The following is a 27,974-nucleotide window of genomic DNA, read 5'->3' on the forward strand; positions in this document are numbered from 1 at the left end:
ACAAGATCAACTGAAGCAATGAAGCAGCCCCTCACGCCCCCAAGACTGACTAACTGACTCTCCCCCTCTCTCCCTTACTTCCCCCCTCCGTTTCCTCCTCGCCACGCCCCCGAAATCTAGCAAGGGCTCAGTCACTTAAGCACTTGCTGCGTTCAGCCACTCCTCAATGCCAGCTGGAAAATGTATGTTGGTTGAAAGAAGGTGGATTCCCTGGCTGAGTAGCCAGGTCAAGGAGAATCCTGTATCACCAAAGAAAATATTACAGATCCCAATCAGCAATGCCTTGGGTTGTCCTCCAGCCTCCACTCATGCTCACATACCAGAGAGTCACAGGGGCTGGTAGAGGCCTGGTGTGGAGATTTACTGCAGGAGCCTGAGGACATCCTTAAACATGGAAGAAGTTCCAAGGTAGTTGCGGGAGGCAGGCTGGGACCAAGTGTGAATCAAGATGTTGCGCTATTTATTTATATGGCTAAATGAGGTCCACACTGAGAGTTACATCGAGAATAACATTGAGCCATGGTTTCTGAATCAGACCCTACACGTTCCCCCGACTTTTAGCCCAGCTCCAGGCAGCCCTGCATCCTATCACCTTTCCACCTTACAGTAAGTAGTTTGTCTGTTTGACAGCTGGCTGGCTGACTACTTCAACTTCTCTGTGACGGCTCTACTGCCTTCAGAGGAAGGTTGACTGTGCCAGGCTAGAACGGTAGACTATTGTTTAGATGAAACTGTTAACTGTTTAGATGATTTTTTTGTAAATTGACCAAATGTTTATAAAATCTTCAATGTACTTTAACAGGAAATTTAACATATCCAAACAGAAAATGAGCAGTTGTCCCAGACAGGAAAGACACCAGGAAACTATGGCATAACATCCTAAGATATGCTCCTCCGACTCTGGGGCCAGACAGATCATTGCTTGGTATAAAAATACCTGAGCAAGTGCGGAGGCATGGAAAACCTACTTGTGCCAAACCTGAAATTTCTCCCTGACTAAAAACCACTAAAGAAGGAGTGACATTATTAGAATAAGAACTGGCCATTTTTTGGATTAAAATAAAATCACCTTCAATGTTACACTCACTGAAGGCATTATTTTATACTCCAGTGATGTTAGTCAGGGGAAAGGGAGAGTTCCTAAAATTACTAGCCAGTGTTTCTCAAGAAGGCAGCATCAGGACCTGAGAGATGCATCAGCAGATAAAGTCAATGACTGCCAAGCCTGAGGATCCAACTCCAATCCCAGGAGCCACAGGGTGAAAACAGAGAACCAACTCCAGTAACCATGTGTGAATCAAGATGCTGCCTTCTGACCTACCTTTGTGTTTGTTCATCTACGCCTTCTCCCCCATGCACACATACACATGTGCGCATGTGAAAACCAAAGAACAGTTTTAGATAAAACCACAAAGCCAGCAAGGTCAAAAGCTGGGTGTGGCAGGACGGTGGTGGCACATGCCTATAATCCTAGCACTTGGGAGGCAGAGGCAGGCAGATTTCTGAGTTTGAGGCCAGCCTGGTCTACAGAGTGAGTTCCAGGAGAGCCAGTACTGCACAGAGAAACCCTATCTCAAAAAACCAAAAAAGCTGGGTGTGGTAGTGTATGCTTTCGATCCAGATGCTCAGAAAGTTCATGAGTTCAAGGCCAACCCGGTCTACAAGAGGGAAGACAGCAAGACATACTAACAGGTCTTAGAGATGAACAAAGGACGGTGTCTGCATGTGAACAGTTAGAATGGCACCTCCTGTCCAGTAGGCTGATTTAAGAAGATGAAGACACAGTTCTAGCTTATGGAGAGAGCACTGCTGCATTTCTTCGCCTATCCCCAGATCTCAGTGGCGTATGATGAAATGAGGTTTGCTGAAAGAGACAGCTGGCATGCTTTAACAACATGAAAGAGGATTAAGAAGGTTCATGACTCTTACTAGAGTCAACCTCAAACGAGCTCATGCACCCTAACCTTGTAACTCATTTTGCTTTTTGGATTGAAGTAAACCAAGAGAAAAGTCAGTCAGTCTCAAGGCATACAGCAGATATTTGGTCCAGACCAGCCTGAACTTCCTTAATGCAGTGAAACCACGATACTTAACTGACTGTGCTACCACGACCACTTCTCCAGGAAAGGTGACAAGAAGATAAGGAATGGAAGTCCAAATCTGCTTAATAACCTCAACAAGAAACGGCCACTAAAGTGGCACTCGGGATGATTCCAGCCAACAATATGTTGTCAATGAAGATGCTCTAAACCACACCTAACAATGTGCAGGGGCTAAGGGCAGGACAGTTGTTTTCTCACATCAGACAGTTGGTTTATAAGCTGAGCCGAAAACAATGACTGTGTGTTGTTAGGGATGAAAGGCAAATCTGCAGTCTTTAAGTAACTCTCACAGCACTGTGAATCCCTGCTATGTGGTTATTAGATGTGCATCGGGCTATATGTACTTTCCCTTTGAGTGATTAATCAAATCTTCCCACTCACCCACAACCTCCCACCCTGCCCCTCAAGGAGCCAGTTTCAAAGGCAGAAATATAATCCTTTCACATTCATAACTAGGAGAAAAGATGTATGGCTTTGATCCATCACAGATATGAAAACTATATACTTCTATATGACCCTGTGCCTTGTGCAGGCCTACTGAATTTATGGGCTAATGAATATAAGGATTTATGTTATGTCAAAGTAAATATTGACCTTAGCTCTGCCTCGGTCAATATTTACTGCTTTACTCAATAAACCCTGATGTTCATTTTCGAGCCAAGTCAATAGCAGTTCATTAATTTCTGCATGGTTCATATCAGCATTTTATAAAATGTTTCACCTAAAAAATTAGGATACAGAGTGTTAAAGAGACCAAAGTGGTATTCTTCCCTGTGGCTACATTTATTTCTAGGCCTCTCCCTCCTTACTCTGTACCTTCAACTGTTACTAGCAAAACTGCACAAATCTAATACAAGTCCGCAATCAAGCCTAAGACACAATCTTCTTTTAAAATATGCATATATTGGCATAAGAAATTGAAGCACTCTCAAAATATTTCCATAATATGCAGTATTTTTAAAACATTTGCACAGAGACAATCTCATTTATTTCTCAACAGGAACGTGTATAGTCTCCACAGTTCTCAGTCTATTCACAGTGGGACCGTATTATCTATATCACAGCAGTACATACTGTGGTTTAACCTACTTCATTTTCGTGGCTACTTGTAAGCATTTCAGCATGAGCTCCTACTGAAGGTCATGGAGACTGCCTTAAGTGGCATCACCTTAGAGACATGTGCAAGTGGTTTTCAGAGGCAGGTTCCTAATGCCAGTGGCAGGGATGAAAGAATGACATTACTCAACCTTCCACTAGGGTGAGGCAGCGCTTGCTGTGCGTGCTGCCAAGCCTGACCCTGTAAGTTATATCCACAGAGCTGTCCTCTGACCTACACACACACACACACACACACACACACACACACATACACACACACCCTTACGAACAATTTAATATTTTATATTCTACAGATGTTCTCCAAAGTCCACCAAAATACTCCATATCAAAACTGGGAGCTTCAGAGTTAATTTAAAACTGAAATCTGGACTGACTTATACCCATTTTTAAAGACCCATCATAGGACCAAATCAAACTTTCACCAATGATACCACTTGACACCAAGGCAGTGCTGGGAAAATGGTTCATCTTCCTAGGAGTCCCTCACGAGCACAGTCATGTTCACTTCTGGTGCTCGACCTGAAGAACTCTTAAATTAAGAAACATCTCTTAAGAGATAATACCATGAAACATTAGGGAAAAGGGTTTTTGCTGTTTGTTTGTTTTAAGAAAAAAGAACTCAAAAGTAAGAGAACAACAGAAAAATATGAGTTAAAAAAAAACTTCTTTAAAACAATCAAAGGGGAAAAGCCAAATGTGACCAAGTGTTTAGAGACCCCAAGCATCTGGCACCAGATTTGCCTTTAAATAGGAAACCAGAAAAAGTTGCATCATGTGCATTCTTGCTCACTCTGTCTTGTAGCCGACGATTAAACAAAAAGGAAACACCAAACACATACGAAGACACAGTGTCACCTACAAGTTACTTCCTACCTTGGGAGCCCTCCTACCCTAAAACATTTATTTGAGAGCACGAAAATAATTGCAGGTGATGGTCATGCATGCCTTTGATCCCAACACTCAGGAGGCAGAGGCTGGCAGAGTGAGTTCCATGAGAGCTGGGGCTACAAAAAAAAGAAACCTCAACCCGCCCCACCAACCACACCCAAAAACAACAGCAACAACAACAACAAAACAAAACAAACAAAACAAAACAAAACCAACAAACGGGATCACAGAAATAAAGGATTACTCACCGTTTGGACTCAATGAAATAAAAATGTAAAGAACGCGAGAAATATGGAAAAAATGACACATCTTGATAAGATTATATCCAAGGTTTTAAAATCATTACAATCAACCATCGCTCTCCTTCACATTTACTCATTTTAAATTAAATATGATGCCACCTTGAGACTCCCCTGGCATCATCCTAGAGAACATCATCTTGCTTTCTCACCTGTGTCCAAACAGTCATGGACCTGTGTTGGTTTGAATAGGCCCACATGTGTTTGAATGCTTGGCCCATAGGCAGTGGCACTATTAGGAGGTATGGTCTTGTTGAAGTAGGTGTGGCCTTTTGGAAGAAGTGTATCAGTGTAGAGGCGGGCTTTGAGGCCTCATATGCTCAAGTTAGACCTAATGTGGCACACAGTCTCCTACTGCCTTCAGATCAAGACGCAGAACTCTCTCAGCTTTTTCTCCAGCACCATGTATGCCTGCATGCCTCCATGCTTCTAGCCATGAACTAATCCTCTGAACTATAAGCCAGCCCCAATATATGTTTTTCTCTGGAAGAGTTGCTATGGTCATAGTGTCTCTTCACAGCAATGGGAATCCTAAGACTGACTCCTTAGGGCTTTTTCCTTCTACTCCCCAAAGCCCCAATGATAGGCCTCCTCACAGCAGAGTCTTTTCTTCACATTTGGAGTACAAGAAACATTCTCTGGGGTCTGTCATTATAGCCCAATACCTGGCATTCAGTAAATAATTCAAAATGGAGCAGAAAAGAAAAGCTGACTTAAAAGCTGCAACCAGACTAACAGGGGTGTGTAGAAAAGAAGGAAGTCTACTGTCAATAAAGAGGAGGTCAATAAAGATGAGGACCCACCCCAAGTGTTGTGGGAGAGGTCCATCAAGGCAGTGCTGGGAACCCAAGGCTGATTATATCCCTGCTCAACTCTGGCACTGCTGCAGCCAATCAGGAGCCATCTACTGCAGAGATGAAGTCTAGGGAAATTACTCCCTAAGAGACCCTGTAGGAGGCCTCAGGAGAACAATAAACAATACACCAATATTAACATTAAAGCTCTCCGTTCTGCAGCGCCTTCCATTCTTCCGATGACAAAAGCGGCCTTCTGTAGGCATGTGTATTTTGATTTACCCTGTACAGACATTCTTAAAAATAGGCATGGAAATGTAATTTTAAAGCAGTTAATTATATCCTCAGTTCACAGGGGAGCTCATTACTTAAAGGGCTCCAATGGCAAAGTCTTCTGTAAATCACCCACTCTTTTATCTGAGTATCAGAGCCCGTTAGTGAGCACTGCATCACTCAGCCTCTGATGCAGAGGCTCTCCTTTGTCTGCCCATCCATCTGTCCAGCTAAAAACGGACACGGAAGCCCGATCTGGAGGCACATTGCTACAATCCCAGGACTCAGGAGGCTGAAGCAGCATGAATTAAAAGCTAGCTCTGGTGACACCACAGTGAGACCCTGTCTCACAAAGAGGCATTGAATCTGCAAAATCAAATGAAGCACAGTGCATGGCAGAGAGATAAAAGGTAAAAGCTATAAACTTTGTCCTCAAAAACTGTACACTCAACTGGGAAAATGAGCCACATACCCACACACAGAGAGACATGTGCTTGTGGAGTAGGGTGCAGTTAAAAGCCAAAAGAGCAAGGTAAAAACCCAAAATTCCTGTGTGTGCCACAATGCTTGATACCTGAACCTCACAGCCATCTTCAGGACAGTCCTTCATTTCCATTTTACAGGTAGTTAAGAAAGATCTATGATATGCACTGGTTTAAAACATAGAAGCAATACCTGTTAGGATAATCCTGTCTAACCTTCAGCTTGCCCAAGGACACAACTTCCCACAGGGAATTTTGGCAGTTTTGATTTTGGATTCCTCTGAAGATGGGAGCCACTCCCACCCCTACCTGGACTCATATTTCTTTATATGCAAACGCAAGTACTAGAGATGCAGAGAATCCACGGTCAAAGATGGCACAGCCTGGTTTCCTTCCAGTGTTTGAAAGAGAAGAGCGAATACACATAGGTCTAGAAAGATACTTTACAGTTCCAACTGGACTGCTTCTAGATTTGTCTCTTATTTCTCTTTCCTGCAACCATGACCTATCCAACATATGGTATTTTCATGTAAAAAAAAATTACAGAAGTTCTGGGCACACTTCAAAATGCATAAACTGTCATTACCTGAAGTTACAGAGAAATTCTACACCTTCCATGAGCTAAAACTACAGAAGACAAATTGTTTTAATATTTCTAATAGATATTTGAGAGGACTACATTTTTCTCCTTCTGGTGTAATCCTTCATGAAATTCCCCATAAGGAAAAAAAATCCAAAGATAAAAAGCATCCTGAAATGATAATCTTGGTCCCCACAAGCAGCATCTAGAACCAGTGTCTCACTTTTGATGGGTGAAGTCTTCACTTACTATAGGAACATTAACCCTTTGCTACAGTAACCGAGTAAGGACCAGAGGGGGAGACCCATCTCTGGATGATGCAATCAGAGTACTACAGGCTCCTCAGCCATCAGTCCTGTGTGCCAAAGTTGAAGAAATTCTATAAGCCTGTCAATGGGCAGCTTCCACATCAAATACAGACATCTGTGAGTATGCCAATGAATCCGTGAAAATCAAGTAACTATGGTCATATGAGAGTAAACACAGACGTGCATACATTCTACTACTCAAGTTCAGTAGTGGCCCTGGCCTAAGAAGCTAACCCCAGCTCAAAACTCAGTCTCTGAAGTGACTGTGTGGGACAGTCTAGGAATAATGCTGTCAGTACTGTCTGCCAAACATCGAGAGAGGGAACCCAGACACTATTTCCTTGACCCATCCACAAACACGACCCACCTAATTCACACTGTCTCCTTGAAGTCCTTTTCCTAAAAGGGAGATGCAAAGGCCATCCAGAAGGTGAGGATCACAAAGGAAACCAAAGATGGCTTCTGCACCCTGAGTAGCTCTGAATGAGACAAAGACAAGGCTCTGCTCAGAACCCAAGCTATGTGAAAGTGAGCAAGGTCTAGAGAATTTTTTTTTTCCTGTGAAGGGTCAGATATTCTCCATTTTCCATCAAAAGTCCTTAGTTGGGGGTTGATGAGATGGCTCATTGAGTCAAGCACTTACTACATAAACCTGATGGTCCTGGATTCCATGTAGGGTGGAGGAAGAAAACTGACTGCCAAAGATTGTCCTGTGACTATCACATATATTGAAGCACATGCAAGTGTACACACACACATGCATGCCATGCCCACACAATAACCATATGTCTTAATTATAAATTAATTAACTAATTTACACACACACACACACACATTCTTAGCTCTGAAGTTGTAGTGAGGCACCACAGAAAGTACACAAAGTAACAAATGTGGCTGTATTACAATAACTCTCATGTATAAAATTGGGCGGAAGCCTACAGCTTCTCCACCTCTGAACTCACTGATTCTTTCTACAAACTTCATTGGAAAGACACCAAGGGCAAAGCATGTAAATCCGTGCATGCTAGCTCAGTTCCTCAGCCTTCAGTACTGCTGAGTGACTATGGGGAAGGGTGACAGCTCAAGGAGAGCTTCAGGAACACCAACAGTGAGTGAAAGAGAAGCGGAGTTAAGACCAGCCAAGGGCAGATGGTCCTTGATGACACAGACTGCACCAAGCAACTGCACTGGTCATCTCATCTCACATGCACAACACCCTGGGAAGGAACCGTTGTTAGCTATGCCAGCTTCCCAGAGGGAAAACCAAGGCTCCCTCCAAAATCAGATTCGGTGTTACCAGCATTTGACACAGGTCTATACATCTGTACAAGATTCATACTAGACATACTATATGCCCTCCCCGCAAAGTTCAAATGGCAATATCCTCGGAGGAACTAAATGGATCACAGAATTAGAGGCATGATGGCAAGATCTGGTCCATTAAACTAATCTTTCAGACGTGGCCTAATTTACCTTTGCTATATTTAAAAATGCCTCACAACAAAGAGCCTTGCTTCTCTCAAGCCTGCATTTTAAGCAGCATTTATACCTCGAAGTATATCCCAGGAGTGAGAATCCCAGTCTGCTGTGATTCTAAGGCACCAGCCTAAAGTGCAGAAAGTAAACCGATACCAAGCCTCACTGCTCCTGCTCCTCCGGTATCCACGGGTAAATACTGAAAAACACCTTTGATAATCCCCAAATCTTCTTGACATCAGAACCAATCCTGAGCCACCTCCACAAAATAACCACTTGGAAAATGGTTTCAATATATATAGGATGCATATAGGATGAGCATTCTGACTCAGATGAGGACAGACACAGTGTACAAGTGGAAGATTCTAGAGTCTAGGCTCCAAATCATAAAGGCATTGTATAAAATCATTTTTGGGTGTTTGATACATATGAACTACAATATCCTGTTCAGTCTCGGGCTCCATCCCTGAGTGTATGTGTAGAGATCTAACTTTGATTGTCTGCCAGACCCAAGAATGTCAGATGCGGTCCTCAGAGTCCATATGAACTGTCTTCTTCCTCTGCTCCTCTTTCTTTCACTATATCTAATAAGTGGCTTGAGAAACTCCTCCAAACTCGTCAGATCCGTCGGGGGTTGGGGGGAGTGGGAGCCTATTTACCAAAGCAAAATTTGAGGGACTGCAGCCTGTGAACACTAACCAACTGGCTACCTGTTCTTGCACAGCCTATGAAGGAAGACTGCTCCTGAACACTTTGAAATGCTCAGTTATAAAAAAAAAAAAAAATCCAAGAGAAAGTATTGCCTTGAAACAGGACTCAAGTTCGAGGCCTCACAAACGATTTCATCACCACACACCCAGGCTTTCCAGTATCATCTAGGGCCACTCTGATGCTGCGCTGGCAGGGATGAGTGCTATAGCAAAGATTCTTGTCTGGAAAAGGTCTAGAATATTTATGACCTAGATCTTTCAAGGTAAGTATAAGTGTGCCAGTCCCTAAACGTGAACTATCAGCCTTCAGCTGGAGGCAGAACTCAAACCCAGGCACATATACTCTGCTACCCCAGAAGAGAGGAGTAAGACCCACCTGTGATAAGGGCATCAACAATGACGCCATTCCATAAACGCCACCACTCACCTCCCCCTGGCTGTACTTAGTACTTAATGGGAGAAGTTTGGCTTCTTCACTGCCATTTGCAACAATGTCTTATAACTTCCAATTTCCTGCCTAACTGCATTATTACTCTAAATTGATGAACTGTAAATAACAGGCCACTTTACGCCCCTTCATGACTGATCCCTCAGCCAGAGAGTACACAATGATAAATTTTCTTTGCATGACTTGGCAAGACGCTATATGTCTATAATTTTGACCTCCATCTCCCAATTTCCTTCATTTATCAGAAAATGGTGAGAGAAAACTCTAATTGGATAATTCGAATCACAAAGGAGGAGGTGGGGTGGAATTCTTCACCATCATTGTGTGTGAGCGGCTAAACAAAACAGATTTAGCCACTCTCCCTGCAGGGACAGGAGATTTATCAGCAGACAAAAGAATGCAAACCGCCAACAGATAAGGGGTAATTAAAGATCAGGTCTATAAATTTTACACTGACATAAATTTAACAAGATTTGCAGGTGGAGATTTGGGATTGAAAAGGAAGCCCTAACTCTGAGGAGAATTGCAGTAATTCTATATGCAACAACACTGCATACTCCATAGATTTATTATGAAGAGTAATACCCATGCCTCTGAGCTCTCTCAAACAAGGAACCTGAATTATTCAGTGCCACAGTAATTTCAAAGTGGCCTGTCTTCTTCAAGTATTCCTCCTTAATTCGCTATGATCCATTTTTCCATAAATCCTGAGTTTTAACATCTCTTTTAAAAATAACAAAGCACCTAGTGTATTTTTCTAGTTAGTTAGTTAGTTAGTTAGTGCATAATCCAGAAAGGCCTCTAAAGGCAAGGAAGTTATTTCTAACGTAATACGCACTAAAATTATAATAAAGCATTCTCATTTCACTGTCTCAAAGGTGCAAAGTAAAACCGAGCTAGGGTAAGAATGGCAATAAGGTTAACCGGTGAAATTTGAAAATACATTCGAATTTCTTGAGCAATGGGAGAGAGACTCTACTGGCTCTCCAATGCTTTATGATGCTTAGCTGGGACACCACATGTCCTAAAGGCAACACAACAATGTCTTCCAAAGAGTTACAAGTTTGGTACAATGACTCATTAATAAGAAAACTTCAGTGACAAACTCATATTGGTGTGGTGCGGGTTTTCCAGATGGGGAAGCAGGAAAAGCAGGCTTCAAAATTTCAACTTTTAACAATGCAAACGGTTTTTGAACAAACGGGAGACAGGACTCAGGCAAATCTTGATTCTGATTTTTTTTTAACCCTTCCAGGGCACTAACCAACACAGCTACACTCACCAGAATATGCCCAGTATGGGTCTCCGGATGCTTTTCGTCTGCGGATCTGCACTGAGCTGTCCTGTCTGCTCTCCTGCAGGGTCCCCACATAGCCTTCAGTCAATGCTGGAAGAGATGGAGAACACATTGAGACAAGTCATCAGGGCACAGGACAAAAAGAGGATATTCAGACTCACATGGCGATGCAATTTACAGAACCACAGGTCTTAGGGGCTGGCTATCTACTAAAGAGAACCTCCCTTTTTGTTTTGTTGTGAGGTGGCTTGTGCCTATAATCCCAACACATTTGGCTGAGGCGGAAAGATTGCTTCCTGTCCTAGGCTGGATGGGTTACAGAGTAAGAGCCTGTTTCAAAAGAGAAAAAAAAAACTATAGGGAAAGCCAAAGCAAGGCATTAAATGCATTAATTGTTCATATTAGTAACATCTATGTGGTTTTATGTTTGGATTTAGGTTGCGGTTTGTTTGTTTGTTTGTTTGTTTGTTTGTTTTGAGATAGTGTCACTCTGTAGCTGACCTGCAACTGACCTTGTAGATCAGACTAGCCTCAAACTCACATTCTCCCAGCTGGGATTACAGATGTAGCCCCCAGCTAAACCTTTACTAGGTACTTAATATACATTATATTATTAGTCTACACAACACCAAGTATGGATACAAAGGTCTCAGTGATAAGAAATATGCTTCAAGAAATGAGGAAACTTCCACTTGCCTAATGTGTGCTTTGAATTCTAAGTACCTGAATAAATGAGTGTTCTGGGCATAAGAAGCCATCTGGGCCCATGTTCTCTTCCTTGGTATCTGTTACATGTGGGAGGAGGGGTGGGATTTCAGGTCCAGGGACACTCACTGAACTTCAGTGCAATAAAAAGCACACAGGGGAACCGAGAGCCAAACAGATGCATCAAAACTAGGGCCTTTGCCCTGGAAGCAGTCTCATCCACTGAAACCGCATCAGGGTGAATACCCATCTTCCATGCCCTTAGGCCCACAAATATTCCCTGTGGTCCTGAAGAAAGCAAAGTACAAAATCGTCCACTACCAATGCTCCAAGGGAAATACTGCATAATGGCCACCCACTTCTGAAAACTCAAAATGAATCTAATCCACCCAACAAAAGCCAAAGGAATCTCTACTGCTGTGGAGAGTTTCCATCTGCCCACTCCAGCATTCAAAACCCATCCCTCCTATCCTCTCCATCTGATGCAAATTGCCTCTGGTGATGAGCCTACACCTGAATGCACAGATGTGTACAAAGATGAATATCACAGGTGCACAAATCCCAAAACAATACACACCTCGCACCTATATTAATATTCAAAAGCACCCAAACAAAATCAAGTCTGCTTTCAGGAAGAAAAGAAAATGGTTAGGAGAAATGTACATTTGCTTTGAAATGAGGATAGCAATGGGAACTACCGTATATTTTCTGTTCAGATAAGTCAGCAATGAGGGTGCCAGGGCATTAGCTTCGATGAGAATGTGTCGGCCAGTGAAAAAGCACTTCAACTGCAAAGACGAACTTAAGACTTGCAACCAGGGCTGGAACCTAGATGCTCCTAAGATGAGTCCTTAGTGGAAATGTGAGTATAAGAAATTCCAAATGCAAATGGAAAACCTGCTATCACTTCTATGTGTTCACTAGTCCTAAATGACAAAGTAAGAAGAAAAAAAAAAATCTAGGTCGTTGCCCATTGTAACCTGCGAGTGAAATGTGGCCACTCACCATCCATTCATGTGTAGCTGAGCCCTCAGAGTGAGTCCACCGTTCTTACCCAGATCAAAGGAAAGAATCCCCCCCCCCCCCGCCCAACCACGCTCAACCATCAGCTCTCTTTTTGTGCATACGATAAATATTTTAACGCGTATCTGTCTATTGTGTTTGCTGCAAAGCTTCAAAGCCTGTCCTCTTTGTATCAAGACAATGAGTATAGCAACCTCCTGACCGTGTGAGCAGTAAATGCCGATTCTATTGGGGTTTGCAGGGTTATCTCTGGTTCCTGGTCTGTATAATATGAGCTGTAGAGGATATTTCAGAAGATAACAGGAGCCGGGCGTGGTGGAGCACGCCTTTAATCCCAGCACTCGGGAGGCGGAGGCAGGCGGATTTCTGAGTTCGAGGCCAGCCTGGTCTACAAAGTGAGTTCCAGGACAGCCAGGGCTATACAGAGAAACCCTGTCTCGAAAAAACAAAAAAACAAACAAACAAACAAACAAAAAAAAACAACAGAAGATAACAGGACTTGCTGTGAGCAGAGCACAGCACCTAACTTAGTTCCAGACGCAACAAACCAAATGGTGGGAGGATTTGCTCTTAACTGGCCTCTTGCTGCATGCAGAAGAGCTTGCAGGAAGTTAACTGTTTAGGATGGAATAAGTTGGTGGACTGTCTCAGCTGTGGCCCACAACGATGAGTTTGTTTGTTTGTTTGTTTGTTTGTTTGTATTTGTTGAAAGAAAAGGTCTCATATAGCCCAGGAGTCCTCAATCTTCCGGTACCCCTCGTGCCATGCCCCAGTTTGGGATTACAAGTGTGAACTTCAACACACCCAGCTTATTAGGTAATGGAGAATAAGCCCTGTTCATGGTAGGCAAGTGCTCTACTCCCGCCCATGCCCAGCTGCTTTCTAGATCGATCCTTCCTTTATCTGTGGATGATGTCTGAGCTCCCTAATGGATGGATTATCAGAACTTGTTCTGTGTGTTTATTGGGGTCACAGCCCAATTTTTATTTTCTTTTGCTCCAGTAAACTCTACTAAATTTAAATTTGAGCTGCTCTAGAGACGATTTCCCTCAGGACCCTCAGAATAGTGATTTGCTCCATGCATAGGCCCTGTTTCAGCAGCAATCATAACCCATTCTATCTATCATGGAATGAACAGTTACCCAGACACCTCTATCTCTGCCAACACATGGGCTGGCCCTTTCTTTCCTTAAGACATTGAATCCCCAAACCCCAGCATCCAAAACCCTTGTGATGAAATCAAGCACAAGGGTATCAGGCAACCAGTCTTCTTTGCCTGTGGGCGTGCTAGACATAAGCCCCGAAGATCCTGGGATATGATCCTCAAAACAAAGAGTTAGGTGAGGATCAAGAATAGAATCAGCAGAAGGTAGAGTAACAACAGAACCTGGAGCCAGGCCAGGAGGCAAACCATAGAGATCAATTCTTGTGATAGCATTAAGCCCAGACTAGAGCCAACTAGAAGCCAGCCTGACCTGAACCTGCAGAAATGGAGAGTTACCATGAACTGATTAGAAGTCCCAACTGTCTCCTGTCATTACGGAAACAACCGTGTAATGACTATGATGGTATACTTTAAACCAGAAGTTGCACATCAGATATCCTGCATATCGGATATTTACATTACAATTCACAACAGTAGCAAAATTACAGTCATGAAGTAGCAATGAAAACAACCTTATAGTCGGGGGTCATCATAACATGAGGAACTTAATTAAAGGGCAGCAGCATTAGGAAGGTTGAGAGCCACTACTTTAAACAGTCACTTCAACTTCTGATCACCAATTTATTTATCTATAAATGGTCTCTTGTTGAAAAAGAGGTATGATTATCAACACAGGGGTATTATAAAAAAAAATAAAGAATTCACACAAAAAAATGACATTAATTTTCCTGGATTCTTTGCCACATTGAACTGTTTTGAAGTAGAACCCAAATAATAATTTGAAATGCACTAGATTTTTGTTATATTTTGTTTGGTCTGGGGCAGGGGTGTAGCCAAAGGCCACCCTCTGCATGCACTGCCTGACAGCACTGCTCATCTACCGGAAGGAGCAAGCACTGATGGCACAGTAGGACAGAAGCGTCTGATATCTCAACAGGTTGGTCTCTGGGGAAGCAACTTCGCTGTATCCCAGGCGCTATGTATGCTCTTCCCGACAGAATTAACTCTGTGAATTTTCCTGTCGATCCTGTCTGTCTGCTACATGAGATCCCCCTCCCACCTCCAGATAAGGAAGGAATCACGTATTGATGGCACCTGCATAAACTAAAAGAAAACGATTTAAAGCCCTCATCTCAATCATTGAACCAAAGATGAGGTGATTTTTAAAGGTATTTTTAAAAACTATTTGAATAGCAGTAAAAATGTATATACTGTATATAAAGCAACTTAATATTTTATTGAAGGAACAGAGGTTTGCAAATGGTAACAATCTGTGGTTCCCAAGTAAAGCTACGGAGTCAGCAGGCCAAATTCAATCAATTTTAATACTCTGTCCTCTCCAGAGCTCCAACAGCCAAGCACACATGGTACTGCTATGGTTTGGCTATGAATCATCCTATTGATTTTCAATATCTTCTGTGCAGAAAATTAAATTATGCAAATGCATGCCTTTACGGATCCTTACCTTAATGTGAAATCACATACTTGCTTATGTCAGCAACTTAATTACACAATTAAAAATGGAGCGTGCTTATGAAAATGTGTGGTTTCACTCTTCGGAACAGACAATAAGTGTAAATCTGCCTATGGTTATCATTTGAGTAGCAGGAAGAATGAGATGGGGTTATGCAAACATAAACTCTGGCAAGTTCTACAACCTAGCCTCTATGTTATGGATCTGGAGTTATCTGTCAGCTGAAAGCATTCGAGCGGTTTTTTTGTGTGTTATATATAATCCTCCAAATTACTGGAACCGTTGTATACAACACTGAGACGCCCAGTGGTATACATGGATATACATGTTTTTGAAACAAGTCAACTCTAATGTCATTGTTAGCAACAAATACATATCCCCCATCGGCTAGCAAACCTGGGTAGGAATAATTTCAAACTCTAGCAGTCTGAGAGTCTTGACTGTATAATAATGAAATGGGTTTGAAAGGACAAATTCAGAGACTCCTATCATCCCAGTCTACCGATCCTGACAAGATGAAAGTGGAACTTTAAAAACCACAGTATTAACTAGCCAATGGTGCTCACATCTCACTCAGCAGGAGGAATCTTAAGTCAACTTGGTTGCTAGGCAGAGAGCTAAATGAGTGGCAGGCATTTTCATCAGGGAGTTCTCAAAAACTCCTTCTCCTCTCAGAACTTCTATCGAGCCTACCTCATTTCCAGCCAAAAGCGAAAAAGATAAAAAGGTTTCAGGCCCAAAGGCCCAATCCTGTCCTATAAAAATATCCTATGAGTTACCTATTACTGAAGACATCAAGGAAACAGTTTCCTGTGTGCATGATTTAATTTCCCAGAGCTACTGGACACAGTTTATAAGAATAAATGTTTGTACTCAGGGAATATAAACGCAGATGTGTTACCCATCTCCTTAACTGGATCTTCAGGAGGTTCTGTGTATGCTGAGAATTTCACAAAAACACGGTCTTGGGGGAAGGAACTTGAATTTTCATGAACTCTTTTGTGTTAATTTGTGTATGAACATCGTTTTCTTTCAAAAACCTCCACTCCTCTCAACACATTAGGTAACGATTTGACATAGATGGCTTTTTTAAAATTTTGCTTTCATTTTTATTTATATGTATGTATGTGTGCCATGTTTATACCTATAGAGGCCATAAGAGAGAGCCAGAATCCCCTGGAACCAGTTAAAATAAGAAATTGTGAACCCCCCAACCTGTATGCTGAGAACCAAACTGAGGACCTCTGTAAGAGCAGTGAGCAAAGCTAACCATTGAGCTCTCATCTCTAGGCTTAGATGTCTTTCCCTAAGTTTCACTGTTAGAAGCTCATGTCTTTGGGTCTCTAAGAAATAGGAATCAAGTTGGGCCTGGTAGTGCACAACTTTAATCCCAGCACCTGGGAAGCAGAGGCAGGCCAATCTCTATGATTCCAGGCCAGCCAGGGTCACATAGAGAGAAAGGAGGGAGGGAGGAGGGAGAGGGAATTGAGTTGTCATGAACAGAGCTCTTCCCAAGCTGTAAAGTCATGACTATAATTACAAACCTCGTGGCATGTCTTCTTTACTGTAATTGAGAAATGGGAGTTGGAGATGCCCAGCACGGAAGGATTTCAGAAGCGCTACCACAGTGCCTCTACAGTACACTCTGTCCAGTTCACCTCTGCTGAGTCAGACAGAATCTGAGATATGATCTGACAGAATCTGATGTGAAGTACCAGCTTGCAGACACACACACAGAGAGAGAGAGAGAGAGAGAGAGAGAGAGAGAGAGAGAGAGAGAGAGAGAGAGAGAGAGAGAGAGAGAGAGAGAGAAGGCTTAATCCCTGTGGTGGTTTGAAAATGCTTGGCCCAGGGAGGGTCTTCTTCAAGTAGGGGTGACTTTTTGGAGGAAGTGTGTCGATGTTGGGAGGGCTGTGAGGTCCTATGCTCAAACCTCAACTAGCACTTAATAGTCAATCTCTCTCCTGGTTTCCTTTGGATCAAGCTGTAGAGCTCTTGGCTCTTCTAGCAGTGTGTCTGCTTATAAGGTGCCATGCTTCCTGCCATGATGATAATGAACCAAACCTTGAAAACTGTAAGCCAGCCCCAATGAAATGTTTTCCTTTATAAGAGTTGCCTTGGTAATGGTGTTTCTTCAAAGCAAATGGAAACCCTAAGACAGTCTCTTACCCTGGGATCCAATCTTAAAGAGGTGAGTAGCTCATGAAGGCACTCACTTCATCAAGGGACAGAACCATTCATGACTCTATAACTAAATGGGCTGGCAGGAAGTCTGACTATAAAAACACAGACCTGTCAGAGGCAGGCTTTTGATAGGCATCTTGTGCCTCCAACTTCTGTGATCTCTTTTCCTGCTTCCTGAGTGTCATGAAGTCAGAGACTGTGTTCTTCCACCTTCTCTCCTCACAGCCCAAGAAAAACAGAGTCTGCTACCCAAGGGTTAAATACTTCTGAAGCCACAAACAAAACTAATCATTCTTCCTTCCTTTCAAAGTTTCTCCCAGTCACATGAAAAAAGGTTAACGAATATCATTAATGGTCACAAAAGAAACAAAGACAATACAGCAGAGAGACGAACTGGATTTATAAGAGCACCCCAAATTCCTTTTAAAGCATGCTTACACACCTAGTAGCCTGTACATAAAGGTATCTTTTTTAACCTAACTAGATGCCCAATTCTAGGGCACTGTAATGGATGTGGGGGTCTAGGAGAAGAGATTTACTTAAAATTGAAAACATTACATCAAAGTGTTTGTGGTTCCTTCCATGGCTGGCTCCTACCCAAGTTACTAAAAATGGAGCAATAGACCCTTTCATCTTCACCTGCAGAATCCATATTCACACAGTGGCAAGCAAACAGTTAAGCAGGCTGTTTATGTCTATTATACTCCTCAGTCAACAAACAAATTAAGGATCCCTCGAGTACGATACAATCAGGCACAATTTTCTCTAAATTTTAAAGAGCATTTAAGAACATTAAATTCCACACAATAGTCTGAAATGAATATATCTTTATCTTTTTTGTGCCTACAATGAGCAAATGTATCAAATTATAGTTAAAAGTAATTAAATATTCTGATGAGCCTCACAGTTCCTTTGTGCTGTTTCAATTAATTGTGGTAAAATGTACTTGGTGAGTGTCCCAAAAAGCAGAATCAAGAAGTGCCCCTCTTAGCAGCTTTGGTGCTGCAGACTGTTGTAGCTGTTGTGTGATATCAAACCAACCCCAAATACAATGGATCCTATTGCAGCAGACTGTCTAGTTCATCGTATTAAAATGCACCTATTGTCCAAACTACAAAGAATTGTTTTTCATTATCTACCATGATAAAAAAGATCTAACATAGAGCCATGATTTCTTTGTAAGTAAAATAAATCAGTGGAACCCAGAGGCAAGTCTAGGGCAGAAGGGATCACACCATAGAGTTAGGTCCTCCTGGGCCTCAGACACAGAACAGCCTCATAAAACTGAAGTCAAGAAGAAGAGCTAAGCCCTGAGTGACGGCTATAACCTGCGCCGTTTTCCAGAAGTCAGCTTCTGCTGTCTTTTAAATCAAAACTAGAAAAATGAGAGCTACCTTCTGCTATAATTAGACGTTCAGAGAGGAGAAACACTTTTCCAAAAGGTCTGGGGCCTGTATGGCATGCTTCAAAGGCTGCCTCTTCCCACAGCCTGATAACCCCTTGCAGAGAAAATCTGAAGGAGGAAATTCCCTGCCACAAAGGCACAAATCCTGAAAAGAAAGACTGGGTTCTCAGCTTCAAAGACTTCATGGTGCCGGACAGAGGTGAAATGAACAGCGCCCGGGGCCTGTGTTATAATAATACTCTGGTTCCCAAAGAATTGAGTCTTACAACGCTGTAATCTAAGAAAGAAAATGAAGACTTGTCACAGATAGTACCATGGTCACATCCAACACTACTGACATGTACACTGCTTTTACCACTGAAGCCTATCTTCATAAAGTTTTATTGATCCACAAAATGGCAAGCACAGCCAGGAGTTCATAATACACTGGTGCCCACCAAGCTGAGCGCAGCCACCCAGCTAAATGTTTTATTTCACCAATGGTGTGTGGTGTGTGTGTGTGTGTGTGTGTGTGTGTGTGTGTGTGTGTGTGTGTATGTGTGTCCAGTGTGGGAAAACCCAGGATGAAACCCCAGCACCCACATTTATCTGATTGTACTGGTAGTCTATTCCCAATATGAAAAACATCATGTGTGAAGAGCAGGTACCTGTTTAGAGATGGGCCTTGAGATATGGAGCTCACTGCTCCTCTCTCCATCTGACCATTTTACCTGAAATATTCCCCCATGGCCATCTGAGTTTTCAGTCACAGCCCAGTCCACCAGATGAGGAACCATGGAAATTTAGGGTCATGAAAAGACTAGTTTAGGGGTCTGGAGAGACTGGCTAACGGGGTTTGTTGTTCAAGCATAAGAAGTTCAAATCCAGACCAGGCATGCCAGCCATACCCGTGCTAACTGTGAGGTGGAAACAGAAGGACTCCTGGGGCGTGTTGGCTGCCAGCTTAGCTCCAGTCTGAAAGATCAGTCTCAAGGAAATAAGGAAAGATAGAAAATAACAAAGCAAGATACATCTGCATCTTTGACTGACCTCTATACACTGCACACAAGTGCAATCCTGCCTACAAATACATAAGAATAATCCAGTCTGGCTGAAATGTGGGGCGTTGTTGCAGAAGGAGCTTCACTGAAGGTTAGAAAGGCAGACTTCTTGTCAGACCTAAGAAGACCGGCAAAGAAAGGGGATCACACAAGTAGCAACCTACACGGTCTGGCAGGTAACATTCTGTGCATGCACGTAATGGTTTGTAGTACAATCTCAGGCAGCCACAGCTATGATATAATTGAAAAACACCTTTACACACTTACAAGACTAAGCGTGCACGGGGGCTGTGGGCTGGGAAGTTCTTCAGAAGCAAAACTCTGGAAACAGAGACGGTCATTTGAGCAAATCCAAGCCCGCCTGGTGCATACCTTTCCTTTGCTTCTCTTTTCTATGAACCCACCAAGTGGAGATGGATCAGAAAAGGAATTTCAGATGACCTTGGCCAAGAACCTATCTAGAATGAAATGGTCCTGAGTCTGGTATCTACTACAAGAAAAGAAAGAAGAGAAGAGAAGAGAAGAGAAGAGAAGAGAAGAGAAGAGAAGAGAAGAGAAGAGAAGAGAAGAGAAGAGAAGAGAAGAGAAAGGGAAGAGGGGAGGGGAGGGGAGGGGAGGGGAATAAAGAAAAGAAAGGAAAAGGAAAAGGAAAGGGAAAGGGAAAGGGAAAGGGAAAGGGAAAGGGAAAGGGAAAGGGAAAGGGAAAGGGAAAGGGAAAGGGAAAGGGAAAGGGAAAGGGAAAGGGAAAGGGAAAGGGAAAGGGAAAGGGAAAGGGAAAGGGAAAGGGAAAGGGAAAGGGAAAGGGAAAGGGAAAGGGAAAGGGAAAGGGAAAGGGAAAGGGAAAGGGAAAGAAAAGAAAAGAAAAGAAAAGAAAAGAAAAGAAAAGAAAAGAAACACCTTACACAGATCAACACTTTACAGGGCCAAGTGCCAATGTAGATACATCTATTTATAAAGAACCCTGGAAGAAAAAAGCAACAGTAGCAGAAAGAGAATCTCAGTGGGTAAAGGTGCCTCCAGCCCTGACAGCCTCACTTCCATCCCCTGGTCAAACATAGGGAAGGAAGAACCAGCCTCCTGCAAGCCACAGCACCATGATGCAACCATGCATATGTGCAAAGACACACACACACAATTTCAAAACAGAAAGAAAGAAAGAAAGAAAGAAAGAAAGAAAGAAAGAAAGGAAGGAAGGAAGGAAGGAAGGAAGGAAGGAAGGAAGGAAGGAAGGAAGAAAGAAAGAAAGAAAGAAAGAAAGAAAGAAAGAAAGAAAGAAAGAAAGAAAGAAAGAAAGAAAGAAAGAAAGAAAGGAGCAATAATAACGCAACTACAGCTTTTCTTAGTGCTATATGCTACAAACAGCTATACCTGCTTGTATCAAACTATTTCCTAAACACGTCTATATCATAGATTAACCCAGCTCTGGGACCTTATCGGGGAAGCGTCTTTGTAAGTTGGCAATGATTAATAAAGAGACTGACAACTGGTGGAGCGCAGAGGGACTATAGCATCTCTGTCACAAATGTGGCATCTCTACTACATCCTCTTCTCCCAAAGTTCAAAGAACTTTGAAAGGGAGAGCGATAATCTAGGAGCTGGCAGTGTGAGGACACTGGTGTTAAACAGGGTCATACCCCGAGGTAAGACTTTATTGACAGCTGATGATTGCAAGGGGAGGCTGAATCGATGTTCTTTAGGGTATGAACCTGGTAGATAACCCATGACCCAGTGCACTACCTGGACTGTTTTTTAAAAGAGGACATGATGTTGGGGGCAGGGCTTTCTGGGACAGTCTAAAGGAGAGATGAATCTGATTGAAATACATTATATACTCAGAGTATAAGACACACACACAACTAAAAACTATACCCTCGTACAAGAAGAGAACGGACCTGTGTGACACTGGCACTCAGAGGGCCAGAGCACCCTGTTGGAGATTCCATGGAATGACAAACAGAATTTCTTCTTTCAAAGATTTAATGTATGCTTCTGTGTGTGCCTGAGTGCATGTATGAGCACCAGGAGCATGGCTGTTAGTTATGTGGGTGCTGTGAACTGGACCGAGGACCTAGGCTCCTGACTGCTGAGCCATCACTGTGTAAACATACTTAAGAGTATGGTCTTGCCCCCAAGTGTGCCTCCCAAAATGACTCTTGGGGTGGGTAGGACATTCTTCCACAATACTATGTAAGTGCATAGATGGAAAGCCATTGAGATAAAAGGTAATAGATAAATAAGGTATATATAAGACAATTTCTCAAGAGAAAACAATGAAGATTTTATCTTTAGCAACAGCTCAAGTTTGTGTGGTAAGTCACACAGAAGAATCCAGGGACAATATGTCATCTGGCTAGAAGGATAAATGGCTAACTGTAACAGTCTCTCTTGGCCCACAGGACCATTTCTTACTCCCAAAATTCTAATAAATAAGCCCCTCATTGCCTTTTTAAAAAAAAAAAAATTAAACAAATGTAGATCTGCTCATGGCATTTAAAGGGAAAATACAAATGGAAGTAACTGGTTTACATTGCTAGGCAACTACAATAGTGCTCCAAGTCAGAGCAACCCGAGGCTCCAGGTTCATCTGTGCTAGCTCCGTTTTTCTGCAGTGGTAAGTTGGGCTCCGTGCCAGCTAGAATGAGGCTAGCTTTGTTCTCTTCAATGCAGCAAGAAATCACCCGGAGAGCTATCTTGTATTCTGCTTTGCTCGAAAGGGAGTTATTAACTTGAAATAACACAATACAACTCTCAAGAAAAAATAATTTTAAAAAGCTAATAGACTCTTAAATAAAATGATTTAATTAAAAAAAAAACTGTAACCACATATTTTTTTTTGCCAGAACACATCAAGATGGGTAAAGTACTTATCACTCAGTCTGCTTAAATAGCTCTAATAGTAATTTCTTGAATAATTAAAAGGAGGAGAAATCCGTTGTATGTATGTGAGGTTTGGGGGGCGAGGGGGCAGGGGAAGGTTTTTTAAGCCAATGTGATTTCCCCAATGGAAAAATGGCAGTGTTCAATGCTTGTCCTGTGTTTTCTCTCTTGGTTCCCCTTTTTGTAAAACCTCCAGCTCAGACTAATTATGCTGCAAGACCCATTCAGACCCCAAAGGAAAAGCAGTTTACAACTTGCAAAACTCAAGCCTCAAATTCAAAGTTTTAGCTTAATACCTCCCTCCCCCACACACCCAATAACTATTTGTATACAAAAAGCTGAGCAAAATCAATTTCCCGTAAACGTATCTGTCTACTTAGAATCTAAATAGGCTTATAACTCTGTAACCTAGTCAATCAAACTGGAGGTTAGAGGGAAAATAGACTTCTTCCTTCCTAAAAGGAAACTGATCTCCCAAAGAAAATTATATCTTTGGGGGCTTCACTATCAGGCACAATTGAATAAAACAGAATGCACCTTTGAAATAGGCACAGATGAGTAAGTTGTGTTACAAACTAGTACAAGAAACAAGTCAGAGAAACTGCAGCATCACAGACTAGAGATCCTGGGAGATCTGGAAACAAGCCCTGCCTTCAATCAGCGTTACTCACAAAGGACACTGAAGAGATTCACACTTACACACCATGTCTTCAGCTCCAGCAGGGACCTGCTAAGTGAATCCCAAATCTTTAGAGATAAAGAGAAGCCTCAGCTTTCTCTTTTCTGGTGGTCCATTCCTAGTCTGATTAACTCGTTATGAGAGCAGTTTAAAAAAAAAAAAAAAAAGGAGACAGACTTTAGATGTTGTAGACATAGTGTGCCCTGTGACATTTATGCATTACTGGGAGAAAACAGAAAGGTAACAACACTAAAATGCACTGATGTTTGATGGCTCCTCCTGAAAGATGGGCTCTGGGGCTAGAGAGATCACTACTGTACTGATGGCTCTTGCAAAAAACCTGGATGCAGCTCCTGGCACATTCACAGCAGCAAGCTTTATAGCAGGTTAGTATGTAACAGCAGTTTGAACTCCTCCAACTCCTGCACACATGGTGCACAGACATATTCTCACGCACACATGCAAACACATCGGGAAAGATTTAGAAAAAAACAACTGAACCAGAGATGGGCCATAGTGTACACCTTTAATCTAAGCACTTGAGAGGCAGAGGCAGACAGATCTGTAAGTTTAAGTGCCTGGTCTACAGAGTGAGTTCCAGGACAGTCAGGGCTACACAGAAAAACCCTTTCTCAAAACAACAACAACCCTCCCCACCCCCACTGAACCAGAGAGCTATTATTAGCATAATTTACTGGAGATGAGGGTTCACTTAACAGTAGATGATTGCTTACTAGCATGTGGGAGACCCTACGGTCAATTCTCAGTATCACACACACACTCTATTTAACACAGTTTTTAGCTATACCTGAGGGTGCACACCTATAATCCCAGGCACTTGGAGACTGAACAGGATTGTGACAGAAGTCTAGCATGCAATACATAGGAAACCACTTGTCTCAAAAGCAAATTTTAAAAATAAATTAAGTAAGTTACCCAAAGTAAAGAAATGTGTAAGCCAGGATAAAAGAGGGTGGCAAAAGGGAAGGTTTTAATACACATTTGGAAAGACTTCTTTAAATTTCCATCTCTACATCACAAAATAAATTCCTTCTTCATAGTTCCCCTGCAGCCATAAGTGTCCGGCTAGTGTCTGGTTAACACATTATTTGATATTCAATGTGTTCAAAATCTGGAGGAAGAACAAGTCTGTAGTTTCTGGCTACATCACTGAAGACTGTGGTAACACTTACACTCCCTTAGGATCCCTTGGTCCCAGAAGGCACTGGGTCTGGAGCCAGAACACACATAGCATGTCCCACCTCCTGCTCACCAGAACATGGAAGGCAAATCCTGTCACCCTTCCCAGGTAACAAACTAAGCCACCAAGGCACAGAATAGGCAAGTTTCCTACCAGAGGGACACGATATGACAAGACCCAGATGTTTCTTGGTTAGGTAATTAGAGCTTCACATTCTCTCCAGAACTCTGGAGAACGAGAAAAAGATCTTTTCAAAACATATAAAAAGACCCAAACAAAATGTCAGCACTGGACAAGACACATACCCAGCCTCAAGTACTCTGTGGGGCAATTAGATGCCCAACCCTGTGTCCCACTGAAAACACAATGTGATTTGCCTGTCCTTTTCAGAGATTTCACACTGAATAAAAAACTTTCTCGTTGTACCAAATACACTATAATAAAAGTGATAATTCCTGAAAATTATTACAAGGCTTGCAAAAAAGAATTCTAACACTACAGCCTACACAGGGAGGCATTATGCTAACGCCAACTAACTGCTGAGAAAACAATTCAGTTTCCCTAAAACAGAAGAAGGGAACATTCCATGCAGGCATATGTTCATATTTCAACTGAGAACTGGGGATGAGAAGGAAGCCTTTAGAATCCTAACTGCCCATACTGCAGTGGCTGACCACGCGGGCTTCATGTGTTAAGATATACCACAGCACTCAAGTTAACAAGTACGAAAAGGATGGCAGACTGTCTATCAAATTTGTGCTTTTATTAACATGTTAAAAATGGTATTTTGATGGGATGGAGAGAGGCTAACGGGTAAATAAGATACCAGTTGTTCAAGTACGAGGACTTTAATTGAGCAGCCCAGCATCCAATGCCCCACACCTCTAGTCAATCTGGACCCTCGGGGCTTAGAGAGGGGATCCCCAGGGCAGGCTGGTTAGGTACAGAAGTCAGATCGATGAGCTCTGGGTTCAGTTAGAGAGCCTGCCTCAATAGCGAAGATACCTGATGACACTCTGACCTCCATAAGCACAAGTGTGCACAATTACAGATATTCTGAATGTGGGAAAGGGGCTGAGCTATTGGGAACACACTCAGGCCCTCGGGCAAGCAAAGCATTTATTCTGCCCTCCCTTCATCCTGATGCCTTTTTGTGTTCCTATTAGACAATGGAAACTAGAGAGAAAACTGAAAGAAGCCTTGCATGGAATGGGTCTCTCTCTACTAGCTTGCCAGCCTTAATGCTGCAACCCACATGCCATCCAAAAAGTTCAACATCTCAAAATCTCCAGGTATGGTGGAACGTGCCTTCAATCTCAGAACTTTGGAGGCAAAAGCAGGCAGATTTCTGTGAGCTTTTAGCCTGTTCTACACAGTGAGTTCCAGTTACCGAAGGCTATATAGTGAGACCCTGTCTTTAAAAAACTATAATACTTTACAGAAGTGTATGGGTTTTTGTGTCTGAATAGATCCACAGCTATCTGGGACTACATGTGGCTAGCAAGGCATAGGCTGGACACACCTATTTGAACCTTGCATGGTTGCAAATGCCAGCTTCTATATTCTGTCTCTGAAACTCTGTTTCTCCCTCAAAGAACAAAAATTGGGTGGAACCCAGGCTTGTTGTCTAGCTGCCTTATTCCTATAAATTCAACATTTAAACTAATGTGCTTCTGCTCTTTGCCTATTCAAGATAGTACTAATTCACTGATGGTAGGGCCAATATTTTTATGCAGCTAAGTCGTTTCCCTGGTCTCCTCGTTGGCTAAGCATTGAAAACATAAGGTTCATAAATCCATCTAGATGTCCTGACACCGTCCTCTGACATTGAGAAATGCTCCAGGATACAGCTCAACTACAGGAAGAAAACTTGGAAGGACATGCAGAAATTAAAGAGAACAACTTTACTTTATATACTATTAGTGAGACGATTAAATAATCTATTCCTCCTGTAAGTACAGATCACTCTGCAATAACCACAAACACTTCTGGGTATCTGGACCTTGGGCCTCGATTCTATACACACTTAAAAAGAAACGTGATGAATTAGCAAATCTAAATGTGCCATCAAAACTAGACACATTGTGCCCCATTCACAAATACCCACCTTAGTGTTGGCTTCCTCTAACTTCATACCAGTTCTCTAAACACCAGAATGTCCCTTTGGATTCAAATGCCCAGGTCACTAGTTTCTGATGTTACTGGAGCCAGGGGTCAGTACTTAGACATGTAGGTAGGAGGAGGACCGAGTTCAAAACTAGGTTGGGCTACAGAAAAAGACCCTGTCTCCAGATAAAAGTGACAACAAAAGAAATGAAAAACTGAAAGACAGTGCTGCGGATGCACCTCTGAGCATGGTTCTCTCGAGAGGCACCAGCAGAAAAAACTTAGACTTGTAATCAGACCCACGTGCTTAGCAAACAACATTCGGAGTGCCACTCATTTGCTCAAGTCAACACTAGAAATCCATTGTTAGTGGAACTCAAAGGAAACAAACCTCTTTTCTACATAGTATCATTCAAGAGATAAAAGAGCAAGTTCTGCATTTCTTTCTGGCCTCCATTTGAAGGTCACAGGATTCACAACAGATGTGGCCTGGTTTGAACCAAGTAAGTCTGTCTGACTAATAACAGTGAGGGTAGGCACAACAGCTGAGGCGCAGTAGCTGCAACAGTTGGTGGGCTCAGGCCCAGCAGGACAAGTCCTGGTTTTGCCAGCACAGATAGCATCCCTGCAGGCATGCTGCCCTGGAGGGGCTCAGCAAGTTACACGCTGGCAGGTGGTCACAGAGCATTCTGTCACAGAATTCACTGCAGACCTAGGGAAGACCCTGGCAAACTTATCTGAGGAGCAAAGCAAGGGAGGAATCACATTTGTGCAGCAAGTGAAATAAAGAGGCCTGCTGGCAGCATCCGTGGGACTGTGGAACTGATCAATAATCTTATTAGCGCACAACTAGGCATGCCCATGGTAAATTCTTTTTTTAATAGCATTTATTGCTTTTTCTGATTATAGAAGCCATAAATATTTGCAGTCGAAGCATACTCAGGCAAAGTACATTAATAAGCACAGTACATTAAATAGATGGGTAAGTACATAAAAAGTATAAACAAGAAAATAAAAATAACTATAACCACTGTTCAAATTTTGGTGTATTTTCTCCTGTGTATCAATAATCAATAGGCCTGGGTTTACAAGATATGGAAGTGTTTCAAAGGGAGTTCATACTAAGCTGGGCACTGTAGTGATGGCAGCCTAAGGTCCTTTGGAGGCACACACAGAAGCATCTGGAATGGAGAGCAACCTGGGCCACTCAGCCATGCAGTGCTTCAAAAAGGAGTCAGAGCTAACTTAGAAAAAAATGGAAAAGAAGATGAAAATATTGCTCATCTTCAGGAAATGTAAAGTGTTAGCACTAAAGGGCAATCTATCTTCACAAAAGGTC

General features: G+C 42.5%; 1 protein-coding gene across 3 annotated transcripts in view; it reads right to left on the minus strand.

The window, feature by feature from the left end:
• The window catches only part of Ptprg (protein tyrosine phosphatase receptor type G), a 682,360-nt gene that overhangs the window by 502,339 nt on the left and 152,047 nt on the right, over window positions 1-27,974 (minus strand). For 2 of the 3 annotated variants that reach the window (XM_021181278.3, XM_021181279.3), the window contains exon 2: window positions 10,762-10,866. In XM_021181278.3, the coding sequence (XP_021036937.1) occupies window positions 10,762-10,866 (105 nt within the window). Of the gene's footprint in view, window positions 1-10,761; window positions 10,867-16,687; window positions 16,857-27,974 lie in introns of those variants that run through there. The other variant, XM_029468957.2, reaches the window with a different exon arrangement.

This window comes from Mus caroli, unplaced genomic scaffold (genome assembly GCF_978045245.1).
Source record: "Mus caroli unplaced genomic scaffold, Mus_caroli_1 scaffold_12, whole genome shotgun sequence".
Classification (NCBI taxonomy): Eukaryota; Metazoa; Chordata; class Mammalia; order Rodentia; family Muridae; genus Mus; species Mus caroli.